Source organism: Stenella coeruleoalba, assembly GCF_951394435.1.
Source record: "Stenella coeruleoalba genome assembly, chromosome: 7".
Lineage (NCBI taxonomy): Eukaryota > Metazoa > Chordata > Mammalia > Artiodactyla > Delphinidae > Stenella > Stenella coeruleoalba.
The window spans coordinates 122,626,199-122,639,552 of record NC_137153.1 but is presented as its reverse complement, the minus strand read 5'-3'; the positions used below and the strand labels follow the sequence as shown (position 1 = coordinate 122,639,552).

The window sequence follows — 13,354 nt, the reverse complement described above, 5'->3', positions numbered from 1 at the left end:
CAGTGTGAGAGCGCTCAGCCGCGCCAGGAGGGCAGCCCACCAAGTTTACAAGCCCGTGATGCACACACAGGACGTGCAGCTCCCCTCGCGGATGTGCCAGACGTGGGCAACAGCCCCGCTGGAGCCCCGCACACACCCGTCCAGAGGGGTGCGGCCCCACTTGGCTCCCAACGCTCTGGCCTCAGAAACTACCGAGAACAGCCAAGGGCTGTGGGGGCCCGTGAGTCCGTGAACACGCGCCGCTGCAGACACTTACACCTGCGGCGTGGCTCCCTCAAAGGAGAGTGAGAAAGGCAGGTAACATCCCAGGACTATTATAACCCTGGAGGGTCTCCGAGACCCTGGGCCACCTTAAAAACCACCATCACACAACAGTGAAAATGAACTAACAGCATAAATAAATCGCACAAACACAACACAGAGTAAAACGAGCCACACTCAGAAAAAGGAGTGCCTCCTGCGTGATTGCACCGAAGCCCAGAACAAGAGCAGAGGCAACCCTGCCACGGGGACCGGAGCGGGGCGCCACCCGCGTGCTCCTGCCCTGGGCACCGCTGACCTGTGCCCCGTCCCCAAGTCCACGCGGCAGGGAGCTGGACCCTGTGACATGCCTTCCAGTCTCTCTCCTTTGCTCCGCTACCTCAGCAGGTCCTGCGAAGAGCTTTCCTGGAGGCCGCAGCCTCCCCTGCCCTTGTCCCCTGATACACGGTTGTGTCTGGCTGACTTTAAGGCAGGTTTAGCCTCAGAACCGGCTGGCGTGTCTCCCATCTTTCTCGTCTCCGGAACAGGTCACATAACAAATCCATGACTCTCTGTTACTGTCACTGATCTGTTTAGATCTGCTCCTGCCATCTTACTTTGTTTTCCACATTTTCTTCTTGATTCTGCTTTTATTTATTTCCTGATTCTTTTGTTAGCTTGATACCCATTTAATTTTCTTCCTTTGTATCAGTATCTAGACTAACTCAGTGTTACTCAGTGTCTAGATTCTTTCCGGAAGATGAGGACCTCCATCAAAATAGAGAATCCAGAGATAGACTCACATTCAAATGCCGCGTGGTATGTGACAGAGGTGGCATTTTAAATCAGCAAGGAAGCAAATGTCAGTCAATAAACAGTGCTGGCACACGCGGCTCACCATGTGAGGGAGGCCACACAACCCTGACCTCACGTTTTGTTCAAAAAGCTTTACTGAGGTATAATTTATATACCATAAAATTCACCCACTTTGACTGTCTCTACCTCACATTTCATCAAAAATTCTCTGAATCAAATGTTTATATATAAAGAATGAAGCCCACGAAGAGTTAGAAGATAGCTTACATCAACATATTCTAAATCGCCACAGGGAAACGTCTGTGTATTGTAATTAGAACCCCGAACCCAGAAATCATACAGAAACAGACTAGCAGCCATGAGCTCTGACATCGCAGCCAAGGCTGGACAGCACACACCTCCGAGCAACAGGTCAGCCCTGCGCTCACGTAAGGCTGCCAGACCACATGACCCAGCGGAAACGGGGTCGCTAGACAACAAACCCTGACAGCCAGTTGTGTGCGAAGCTGCCCGGCGCATTCAGACCTGCAGCAAACACCGAGATACGGGGACATGCGGATGAAGCCTGTCCCTCCCAACTCACCGCGGCAGAGACCTGGAGATGCCCACATTCTACCTCTCAACAAAGCGCATGCTACGAGCCCCGAGTGCCGCCTCTAACAACAGGAAATGGCTTTACGGGGGGGGGGGGGGGGGGGCGCACCCACTGAGGGGCCCGGCCAAGAGCAGCTCGTGGAGCCACAGGCAAAGCTCCTTAAGGAGGCTGGACGTCCAGAGTCAAGTCCCCACTGCAGGCGGCAGGGAGTACAGGTCTGTAAAAATCACCGTTCAAAATACCACCACAAGAATTAGGAGACTGCTTCCTTCCTACACGAAAGGGAAAAAATAATAAAAGATGGAAGAGAAAAAAAAAATAAATGATATCTTAAATCATTTTAAAATTTCCTTTAAATCTCTAATGTCAGCATTTTCTACCAATTTATTTTTGAAAAATTATACCTTAATAGCTGGGCCAACATTTAAAATTTTGCCCCAAAACCTGCTAAAAAATAGAACTGGCATAAATGGCTAATATGAATCTGAAATTTAAGCAACACTAAGAAAAAACATGGCCAAACTCCAGAAGCTGAAAGAAAATGCTTTACACACGTCAAAGGCTGTACCCACAGGGCTGATGCAAAGTGCAAAAAGCTAATCAACAAAATCATACACTTCGAACAAGTCACTGTTGCCACACTCACTGGAACGTCTCTGCCCATCCTTAGTTTCAGAATTACTCGTAAGGTGTAATGGTCCATCTTAAAGATGCTCCGAAGTTTTCTCAGACAAGTCTGAGGCATGGACAGTAAATCCACGGCTCCACACGTCTGCCTGGCTCTCAGCCGCAGTTTCGCCTTCGTGTCTAACTCACCCCTCCCCCAATCAGAAGGGCCCCAACAGCAACAGCCACTCTGCTCAATTCTGCGCCCGGCACCCCTGGGCCCCCTGAATCACTGAAACCGTACAAGCCCCGTGGTCCCTGTCATGTTGCGGCAAAGACAGAAATGAGGGTCTTTTCTTTTCTGACAAACAAGGAAAATAAAGGAGCCATGGGCAGGCTATGGAAACAACATAAACTGGCCTGAAAGAGTTAATCAATCCTAGCTTTTCTTTTCTTTTTTTTTTTCCCCTTGGCTGCACTGGGTCTATCGTTGCTGCAGGCGGGCTTTCTCTAGATGTGGCGAGCGGGGGCTACTCTTTGTTGCAGTGCACAGGCTTCTCACTGCAGTGGCTCCTCTTGTGGAGCACGGGCTCTAGGGCATGCGGGCTTCAGTAGCTGTGGTTCGTGGGCTTCAGTAGTTGTGGCTCGCGGGCTCTAGAGCGCAGGCTCAGTAGTTGTGGCGCACGGGCTTAGTTGCTCCGCAGCACATGGGATCTTCCCGGACCAGGGCTCGAACCCATGTCCCCTACACTGGCAGGCGGATTCTTAAGCACTGCGCCACCAGGGAAATCCCAACCCTAGTTTTATTTTAACTGTTACTAATCTGTAGTGTCTGTAACTAGACTTATCCTTCACCAAGCTAACCTCTAACACTCTCTGACATTATGTGAATTACATCCTGCACTCCCCTGTAGGAAATCACCCCTTGTAGCGTTCTGCATTTTAGAAATGCAGCCGATAACCCAGCCGATAACAAACGGACCCAATTACCAGGCTGCCTGTCACCCGTTTTGAAATAATGCAAGAAGAAGAAAAATTCAAGACCTTCATTACTTTGATCCTTATCACCTATCCGCAGACTGCAAGCTCCACCTCTAAGACCTCTCCTGATTCCCCGGGGAGGGGGGGGCACAGTTCTTGAGGCACTAGCCTGCTGTGTTCCCTTTTTGCCTGGCAAAGAATAAAGCTATTATTTCGTTTCCTCCAAAACTCTGTCTCCACATTTCTGTTCGGCACCGGTGCACAGAGAGCCAAGACAAGGCATCACCACCCCCAGCCGGTGCCACGCCTTCAGGGCCACCAAACCGCCAACTCCGAGCTCGTCCTGGGTGGACACGGATGAAGCGTCCATAACAAGGACACGCCAGCACACGTACCACCCCACAGGCCTGTCAGCAGCCCTGGGCACTCACTCCACTGGGAGGACAGAGGCCTCACCTGCGGAAGGACCACACCTGTGCCGGGTGCCTGGGACACCGTGCCAAGGCCAAGGGCAAGCCGTACTGGCACTCGGTCAGCCACGGTTAGCAGTTTGGGTTATTAATGGTATTATTCCTGTCACTCCCAAGCCTAAAAATGCTCAGGCCGTTTACTTCCATGAACGCTGCACGGGAAGACAAACACTTCTCTGATGAAAATAAACTACCTAAAAATTCAAGAGAAATAAAATACAAGAATCCCAGCCAGAAGTAAACAGGGGGCTTTATTAAGGCCCAGAAGCGCCCAGCCGCCACCCCTACCCCCGCCAGGACCGAGGTCTGCGGTGTGCGTCCCGCCCACCTTCTGGCTGCGGTCAGGCTCCAGCGCACTCTCCTTGGAGGCCCTGCTGCCCTCGGCAGGGAACGCGGTGGCCGGCTGGGCGCCCTGGTCCTCATCCTCCTCCAGCTCCTCCGAGTCGTCCTCCTCAGAGTCCATGTCTAGGCTCTCCCCGTTCACGTGGAGGGAGCCGTCACCCAGGTCCTTCTCGCCCTGGAACACGCCAGAAGCCCACGTCAGGACCCCACCAACTCCTCGGGGCAAGGCCCACGGGGCGGGGCAGGGGAGGGGGTGGCGACTGTGCCGGAAGACGAGAGCTTGGGGCGGGCGGGGGCCACCCTGGAGCAGAGATGGAGGGCAGCCCCCGCAGCCTGGCCCGCACCCTTACCTTGGAGCCCACCGTGGAATGAGTTATGCTCTTAAACATCTCAATCACCGTCCTCTGTTTTAACACTTTGGTCTTTTTCTTAGGAACCAGGCTATAGGTTCCCATTCTTCGTTTTTTCTTCCGAGATACTGCAGCTGCTAAAACAAAAGGCAAGCAAGCTAAAAAAAAAAAAAAGTCAAAAGGGGACGAGAGAAGAAAAGAAATGCCATTCAAATGTTTTTAGAGGTAGGTGACAGTTCACAAACTCTCATCACCAAAATCATCAGCACTCAACAGTGTCTTAAGTTGCACAGAGAAAGCTGAAAACCCGTCACAGATACAGGATTTGTCCACAAGGAGACACCGAGCTGTACGGAGGGCAAACGTGAGCACCCCCTCCCGAGCAGGCAGCACAACACCAGGAGACCCTCAAGCTGGCAGGAACGGGCCCGGGTGCACCTGGGACAGCCTCTGAGCAGGGCTCTCCGAGGGGCTGAGAAGGAAGGGCCTCCTCCAGACGCCCTCCTGCTCGTGTGTCCAGAGGGTCCACCGCCGACGTGCAGCCACTGAAGAGTGGACTTACACCACTGTCACCTGGACCCGCCATCCTCGCTCAGCACTTCACGGACCACGGGGAAGGATACTGGAAACAAGGGCCCAGCGAGCTATCCCTGCACACAAGGGCCAGGGAGGGAGAGGCCTGGGAGCAAGGTCTCCTGACAAGCGCAGCAGTGGAGGGGGTACCGAGCAGGGGCTTGGGGACTCGCGGCCCCTGACGCCATTCTGGGCAAAGCAGCCCCAGGTTTACTGCTTTGACAGAATGAGGGTCTCTGTGATGTTTTATTTGTGTAAAAAGTTCCAGGGTATAAAAAAAAAAATCTGAAAACCACTGCTTTAAACACGGAGGAACTCCACGAAAGGGCTGAAAGAAATACCTTACGTTTTATTTCTACGAAATGCAGAGAAGGGATACGGGGAGAAAGGATGCACGTCGGCCATGGGCGCCAGGGGTCAGAATGACAGCCCCTCGCAGGTGCGTGGCGAAGCCAGGACACTGAGGACAATCGCCACGTGGGCCACACGTGTTTACGTGGAAACGCCGACCGTCCACGCGCTGAACGGAGCACAGGTGAGCTGGCGGAGGTGCCCCCCCCAGGAGGAGGCGGGTGGGTTGTGAGCTCCGTGCAAACTTGCCATCTCGTCTCCGCTCGCGCCGCAGCACGACGGCAAGAGCAGGCCCTCCGGGGCGGGGCTGTCACCACAGTGACAAGAAGAGATGGCCCGAAAGCGTGTACTTCCTGTGACAGCGTAATGCACCGGCCAGGGGAAGTGGGGAGGAGGAAGGTTTGAAGAACGAGGCAGGCAGTTCCAGGTCTGCAGCGACGCCGTCACACAGGGCCACGTCCCCACGGGCCCCTGCTCCCCCCCCCCCCACCCCGGGGTGAGGACGCTGCAGGCACAGCAAGAGGGGCCTGCCACCTCCCTGGGGAGGGAGCCGGGCAGCTGCTGCAGGAGCGCCAGGCACCAGGCTGTTCACACTGTCCTGAGCCCGCAGGCCCCGTCTCCGCCTCCGGCCCTCAGGTAAGGAAACAGAGGCAGAGAAGGACCCACGTGGGAAACTGCTAAACACACTCAGCATTTCTGTTTAGAAAACTTGGATTGAACAGATAAGGAAATAATAAAGCTAAAATAGGAACAATCTTAATTTTTATTAAGATAAAAGATCCTTGTGGCTTGCAGGATCTTAGTTCCCTGACAAGGGACTGAACCCACACCCATGGAGTCCTAACCACTGGACTGCGAGGGAATTCCCCAATCTTAACTTTTTAACAGAAGTACCGACTCCTGACATTCCTTGCCAAGCCCTACACACATGGGTTTAATTCCACAGAGACATGCAACTCTGTCCAGCTTTAACTCTTTGAAACAAATAATACTGAGTTGAAATAGACCAAAAGTTGGAGGTGGTGGGGAGACAGACTGACCCTGTTTTCTAACCAACCACAGCGCTCCAACAAACAGAACAAGGACTCCCTGGAGACACAGCTAGTCCCAGGACTGGGGAAGGACAAGACGGGCTGGGTCCACCTGGTGTAGCCAGGAAGTCCTCACAAAGTGATGGGGTCACATCGGAGGACTCAGGAGCCAGCCTGAAGGGCAAACCTGGGGCAATTTGAACATGACGGTGACGGACTGGAGCCCAGAGACTCACAAAAGGATCCGTGAGTTGAGACAGAGGCAAGGCTGGAAAGGGGAGGCCCTTCATTCCAGCAGAAGCTCCACTAGGAAGTAAGGACAGGGCAATGGAATTGGAAGCCATCCTGGGACGATCAGTCTGGGAGTGGGTCCCTAGATGCTCAAGCTGCCAGGTGGGACCATGCAACCCTCTAAGTCCCGTCTCCAAAGACACAAAGGACAACAACCCAAGGGCCTGTAGACCCAGCCCTGCCGCAGCAGGACCAACACCCACACCCCACTCCCAGGGGACGCAGCAAGGACACACGCCCCTCGGGGACGGCAGTGACCCGAGCCTGACCCGGGAAGACAGCAGCGACCCCAGGGGGACGCTCCAGATGTCCAGACGCACACTAAGGGACTGCAGGAAGCCGGCCAGAAATGCCTCCTGGGACAACTGACTGGCAAAGGCGAGCGGGGCCTGAGGCCTGGACGACGTGTCACACGGGGGGCCCTTTCAGGCTCTGACACTACAGCGACTGCCCGAGAGGGCGCCACGCACAACAGGGACGCGCCCAGGGCCCCATGTCTGCAACTTCCACGCACGTTCAGAAGTAAACGTTACACGCTGGGCGGGAGAAGGATGCGCAACTGTGCACGGGGTGGAATGGAGGGAGGGGGACGGGGGAGGCCACAGGCATCCTCTGCAGAACCTCTGGTCTGAAATTACTGATAAGCAACAAGTGTCCTGAAAGTCCTAAGGAAGACAGGCCCCAACCAGCACATGACCACCCCAGGGCAGCCCCTCGGGGGGCCGCCTCCCCCTCGTCTGTGAGTCCTCGGCGATGTGAGCCGGGCCTGGCAGAGAGGCCTGTCTGCGCTGGAGGGGTCTGCAGAGGAAGCAGGCTCTACGGGCACGCCTGCCACGGCAGCCTCCCTGGGGGCCGCTCACCAGCGCCCCCCTCCTGCGAAAGGCCCCACAAGGCACCCGATGCTCCTCCACGCCCCCAGGTGAGCGTGAGGAGAGGTGGCTCGGGGTGGGAGGGGGCCGCCCCACGGCCACCCGCACCTGAACCACGGCGCCCCTGCAGTACTGAATCCATGAGCTGGGAGACTCCTCAGATCCAGAGCCCGCCACCCAATCAGACCAAGGCCGCAGACTGTCAGAATGAAAACGATCTTCACCTGGAAGCTGAAAACAAGCGGAGGACGCGACGCAGCACCGGGTGAGGGTGGAGCGGGGCCCGCGTCCTCTGTGGTGCAGGCTCGGGACACGCCCGAGAGAGGCGGCGGCAGGTTCCCTTTACCTGTCTGTGCCTTCGTGGTGGCCACGTAGCACTGGTTTTGAGGTAGCGACTGGTGAAGGGGCGGGAAGGGGGGTAAAAGCTGCTGTCGTCCAAAATCCGAGGCATTTCTGCTCAACTCCTCTTTCGGCTCCTCAGGGTCACGGGCGTCCCGGCCTTCCCTGGGGTCCTTACTGGCCGCGTGCTTCAAAACAAAGACAACGCGACAATGACGCACAGGCAGGCAGCGATGAAACAGCGTGCCTCTCCCACCAAACCACTCCCCCGAGAGATGTGCGCTGAGGAGAGAGGGGAGAGCGCAGAAACCCGCTGCCACCAGAGCGCCTGTGACAGGCGCGGGTCGGCGTCACAGGCCAAGAACAGAGTCTGCGTTTCTGCAGGGAAGTAGCAGCGGCTGTGACACATGCGGCACCCAGAACCGGGACCGTCTCCCACCTGGGCCTTTACAGAAAGCCAGCCAGCCTGTGATTTAGGTAATAAACTATGACTACGTTTGCAAATACCCAGATGGGGCACATTCCAGGTGATCACGGCTACACAGTGCACATCCCCCAAGTGGTTTTCACGCCACGACAGATCATCATGTTACACCTTAAAGACGCTTTTGCTCAGTTTTACCCATTTCCTCAGTGTCTCGGCCTTAGCCTTCTGAGACCACAACAGCCTGTGATGTGGACGTCAACCCCCTGGCACCGACCAACAGCCCTGCCTTTGCTCCGGACACCACTCAGCACCCCACCACCACTTGCTTCCCCAGAGTCACCTACAGCCTTGAGACAGTCTGATCTCAAACCCGATTCCACTGAACCACATTTCGTTGTGCACAAAGCAGGTGTGATCCTTCAATGTATGGGGCAGGGAAACTGGACAGCCACCTGCAAAAGGATGGAGGTGCACCTTCACCTTATACCACTGACAGAGATTAACTCTGAACAGATCAAAGACCTAAAACTGTAAGACTCCTAGAAGAAAACGGGGGAAGCTTCATGACATTGGATTTGGCAATGAATCCTTGGATATTACAACAAAAGCACAGGCAACAAAAGAAAAAAGATAAATTAGACTTTATTAAAATTAAAAATTTCTTATAGGGACTTCCCTGGTGGTGCAGTGGTTAAGAATCCACCTGCCAATGCAGGGGACACAGGTTCAAGCCCTGGTCCGGGAAGATCCCACATGCCGCAGAGCAACTAAGCCCATGCACCACAACTACTGAGCCTGCGTTCCAGAGCCCGCGAGCTACAACTACTGAAGCCCGCGCGCCTAGAGCCTGTGCCCCACAACAAGAGAAGCCACCGCAGTGAGAAGCCCGCGCACAGCAACAAAGAGTAGCCCCAGCTCACTGCAACTAGAGAAAGCCCGTGCGCAACAACGAAGACTCAACGCAGCCAAAAATAAAAAAATAAAATAAAAAATTTCTTATAAATCAAAACCACAATGAGACATCACCTCACGCCTGTAAGAATGGCTATCATCAAAAAGACCACAAATAACAAACGTTGGAGAGGGTGTGGAGAAAATAGAACCCTAGTGCACTGCTGGTGGGAATGCAAACTAGTGCAGCCACTATGGAGGTTCCTCAAAAAGTTAAAAATAGAACTACTATATGATCCAGCAATTCCACTCCTGGGTATTTATCCAAAGAATACAAAAACAATAGTTCAAAAAGATAAATGCACCCCTGTGTTCACTGTAGCACTATTTATGATAGCCAAGATGTGGAAGCAACCTAAATGCCCGTCAACAGACAAATGGATAAAGAAGATGTGGTGTATTTATACACACACACAATGGAATATTACTCAGCCATAAAAAAGAATGAAACCTTGCTGTTTGTGACAATACAGATGGATCCAGAGGTACTACACTAAATGAAATAAGTCAGAGAAAAAGACGAATACCATGATTTCACTTATATGTGGAATCTAAAAAGCAAAACAAATGAACAAACATAACAAAACAGAAACACTCATAAATACAGAGAATAAATAGCGGGTAGAGAGGTGGGGGAGGACAGACAAAACAGGTGAAGGGGATTAAAAAGTACAAACCAACAGTTATATAATAAGTAAGTCATGGGGATGTAACACACAGCATGGAGAATACAGTCAACAATACTGTAATAACTTTGAATGGTGACAGATGGTAACTAGACTATTCCTGGTGATTCTTTTGTAATATATAAAGATATTGAATCACTATGCTGTAAACCTGAAACTAATATATTGTAAGTCAATTACACGTCCATTAAAATTTTTTTTAATTTCTATGCATCAAAGGACAAAATCAATAGAAAGAAATGGCAACCTATAGAATGGGAGACAATATTTGCAAATTATATATCCGATAAGGGAATCATGCATAGAATATATAAAGAACTCTACAGCTCAACAACAACAAAAAAACCCAATTTAAAAATGGGTAAAGCATCTGAATAGATATTTCTCCAAAGAAGACATACAAATGGCCACAAAGCACATGAAAAGATGCTTAATTTAACATCACTGATCATCAGGAAAATGCGACTCAAAACCGCAATGAGACCACCTCACACTCCTGGGATGGCTACTATCAAACAAACAGAAAACAAGTGTTGGTGAAGGTACGGAGACACTGGGGCCTCGGTGCGCTGCTGGGGGGAAGGTAAAATGGCGCAGATGCTGTGGACAACAGCGTGGGGCTTCCTCAAGAAGTAGATGGAATTATCCTATGATCCTGCCAATTCCACTTCTGGGTGCACACTCTGAAGAATCAAAAGCAGGGACTCGAAGAGCTCTTTGTACAACTGTGTTCACAGCAGCATCGTTCACGACAGACAAGGGGTGGAGGCAACCCAAGTGCCCACTGATGGATGATGGATAAACTAAATGTACATGTGTGTATACGTACACGCATGCAATGGAATATTATCCGGCCTTAAAAAGGAAGGAAGTTTTGACAGAGGCTACATTGTCTCGAGGACATTGTGCTGAGTGAAACAGGCCAGGCACAAAAGGACAAATCCTCATATGAGGGACCAAGCGTAGTCAATCCGAGACAGAAAGTAGATGTCAGGGCCCAGGGCTGGGGGTGGGGAAGGGGAGTGAGTGTTTAATGGGGACAGAGCGTCAGTCTGTGGAGACGAGGAAGTCCTGGGGAGAATGGTGGCGACGGCCGCACAACAATGTGAATGTGCTTAATGCCCCTGAGCTGGATACTCAAAAATGGTTAGAATGGCAAATTCTATGTTATGCGTATTTTAATACAGCGTCCACATCTCTGGGAGTCGACATCGGGGAGATGCCAACAGGCCTGCCGGGGCGGCCCTGGACTCGGCTTCTCCCAGCGGGACCCACGCTCAGCCCTCTGGCTCCTCTGCCAGGCTCCCCGCCTGGGCCCGCACGCAGCTCCTCCTCACACAGCACAGGCCGAGGCCTCCTCCGTGGCCTCCACCGCTAACGTGCCCTGGCACAGACAGCCCTGGTAAAGGTAACCTGTTAGCTGGGTCAGTTCTCCAGTCCTTCTCAAATATGTGGGCTTTGTCTCAAGGTCACTGCTTTGACACGATCGCTCCCTCACTCCTCCCACGAACGACCTCAGAGACCACGCAGCTACCACCTCCACCAGTGCTTGCAAGACAGACGTGACACAGGAGCTTAAAGGATAAATGGATGAAGGCAGAAGCTAAATCTGAGAAGGCAACAGCCACGTGAGGCTCGTTCTCACTCGGGCACAAAATCCATTCTTTGATTCAAGGTATTATTTTTGAAAATCTAAAAAACAAAATTAAAAACTGCTGAACTTGAGTGAAGACCCTAAACTCTGTTAGGGCCCCATCATCTGACAAAGCAAACCCACCGAGGCGGAGCGGCTGGCGCCTGACCTCCCGGCGGGGCACCGCAGAGCCCCAGCCAGTCCCCCACGTGGAGAGAGGACCCACGCCAACACCTACCTGCCACGCGCCCGGGTCACAGTGTGTGACCCAGACGCCCGAGGGCAACCGCGCCTGGCCCCCGCTGGCCTCCCCACCTCAGTGCTCACTCTGCTCAGCGGCTCTCCCTTCCTCACCCCAGCCACTGTCGGGCCTGGCCCAACTGGGACGAGTCCTCACACCCACCTGGTGCCCCCGCTTCCGGGTGCAGCAAACACCCACCTGCACCCCAGCTGCAGGAGGACCCGCCCCACCCGGACCGAGAGTACCCAGCCAGGCCCGCATCTTCTCTCCAGAACCCAGGGACTACTGGGGGGCCGTGTGGAAGGAGCCAGGGAGAGCGCAGGGACACAGCCACCCAAGGAGAAGCCAGAGGTCCCCGTGTGGCACCTCCAGGAATGAGCACAATTCAGTTAGGGAGACGGGTCTACACTGGCGTGCCAATGCGGGATAAATGGGTCTCCTTCCAGAAGTTCTCACTTCCTTTGCGTGAACGGTGGCTGAGCCTAACCCTGTGTCGGCACCTTCTGATGGCACAGGCATTGGGTCCGAGAGGCAAACTGGCTCTGCCCTGCCTGGGGATGCGAGGCCACCAGGCTGTGAAAACCCCTGCATTTTTAAACTCTTAAAGTACAATGGATTTCTTGCCATAAGCATGTAACACTCTTTCTATCATGGGGATGACTGTTTTCAAAACGCAATTTTCAATAAAACATGCTTTCCTAAGAAAAGCAAACGAGACTAAACTGGGTCTGGGGAGAAGAGAAGCCAGAGGGCAGGAGAGGCCAGGTCTGGACCTGGGCCGGGAGCCAGGAGGGCACCCCCATCTCCACGTCTCCAATCCCCTCTTCCGGCAGGGGTCCCAGGAGCAGATGGTTTCCAGGGTGTGGAGTGGATGGGCTTGGTCTTCAGGAAATCAGGTTCCAAAGCCTCAAAATCCTTCCCTTTTCTTTCACTACAAGTGACCAGCCCGAGAGTGCTCAGTAATTTCCAACAAAGTATGTGTTGCAATTGACTGCAAGCTGCTACTAATCACAATAACTCCAACCAGAACAAAGCTAACCCTCAGATAAACCTTATGGTCAGAGATATTTCGTGAAATTAAATTTCAGATTGCTTTTTTTTTTAACCCCCTAGAGGGATATAAAAAGATGTTTGAGAATAAAAATACATTAGAATAAAATTCTAAAGTGGGGATGGAATAAGAGTACGATTTCGAGGAGATAAATAAACAATGTTGTCTGACATGCATTTTAAACTCGATAATGCTGGGCCAAAACATGGTAGGTGAATAAATAAATAAACTTCACCCTAAGCCTCAAATCTAACACAAAAATTAATTCACAACAGGCCATATATTTAAAGTTCACATAAAACTAAAAAACTATGAAAATTAGAGAAAATCTTCAGGATCTAGGGCTGGGTGAAGAGTTCTTAGGCATGACAGCAAAAGCACAGCCTTAAAAGAAAAAAACTGTGTAAGCTGGACTACATCAAAATGAAGAACTTCTGCTTTAAGAAGAACCATGGGGTCTTCAGTAGCGAAAGGATGAAGACCAGCTACAGACCAAGTGAAAATATCAGCA

General features: G+C 52.4%; 1 protein-coding gene across 12 annotated transcripts in view; it reads right to left on the bottom strand.

The window, feature by feature from the left end:
- EHMT1 (euchromatic histone lysine methyltransferase 1) overlaps positions 1-13,354 on the bottom strand; it is a gene marked incomplete at its 5' end in the record, with an annotated part of 148,248 nt that overhangs the window by 58,120 nt on the left and 76,774 nt on the right. For 9 of the 12 annotated variants that reach the window (XM_079926328.1, XM_079926325.1, XM_079926324.1 and 6 more), the window contains 3 exons: positions 4,037-4,225; positions 4,401-4,558; positions 7,862-8,042. In XM_079926328.1, coding sequence (XP_079782454.1) covers positions 4,037-4,225; positions 4,401-4,558; positions 7,862-8,042 — 528 coding nt within the window. The remainder of the gene's footprint in view (positions 1-4,036; positions 4,226-4,400; positions 4,559-7,861; positions 8,043-13,354) is intronic. The other 3 variants (XM_079926326.1, XM_079926322.1, XM_079926327.1) reach the window with 1 other exon arrangement.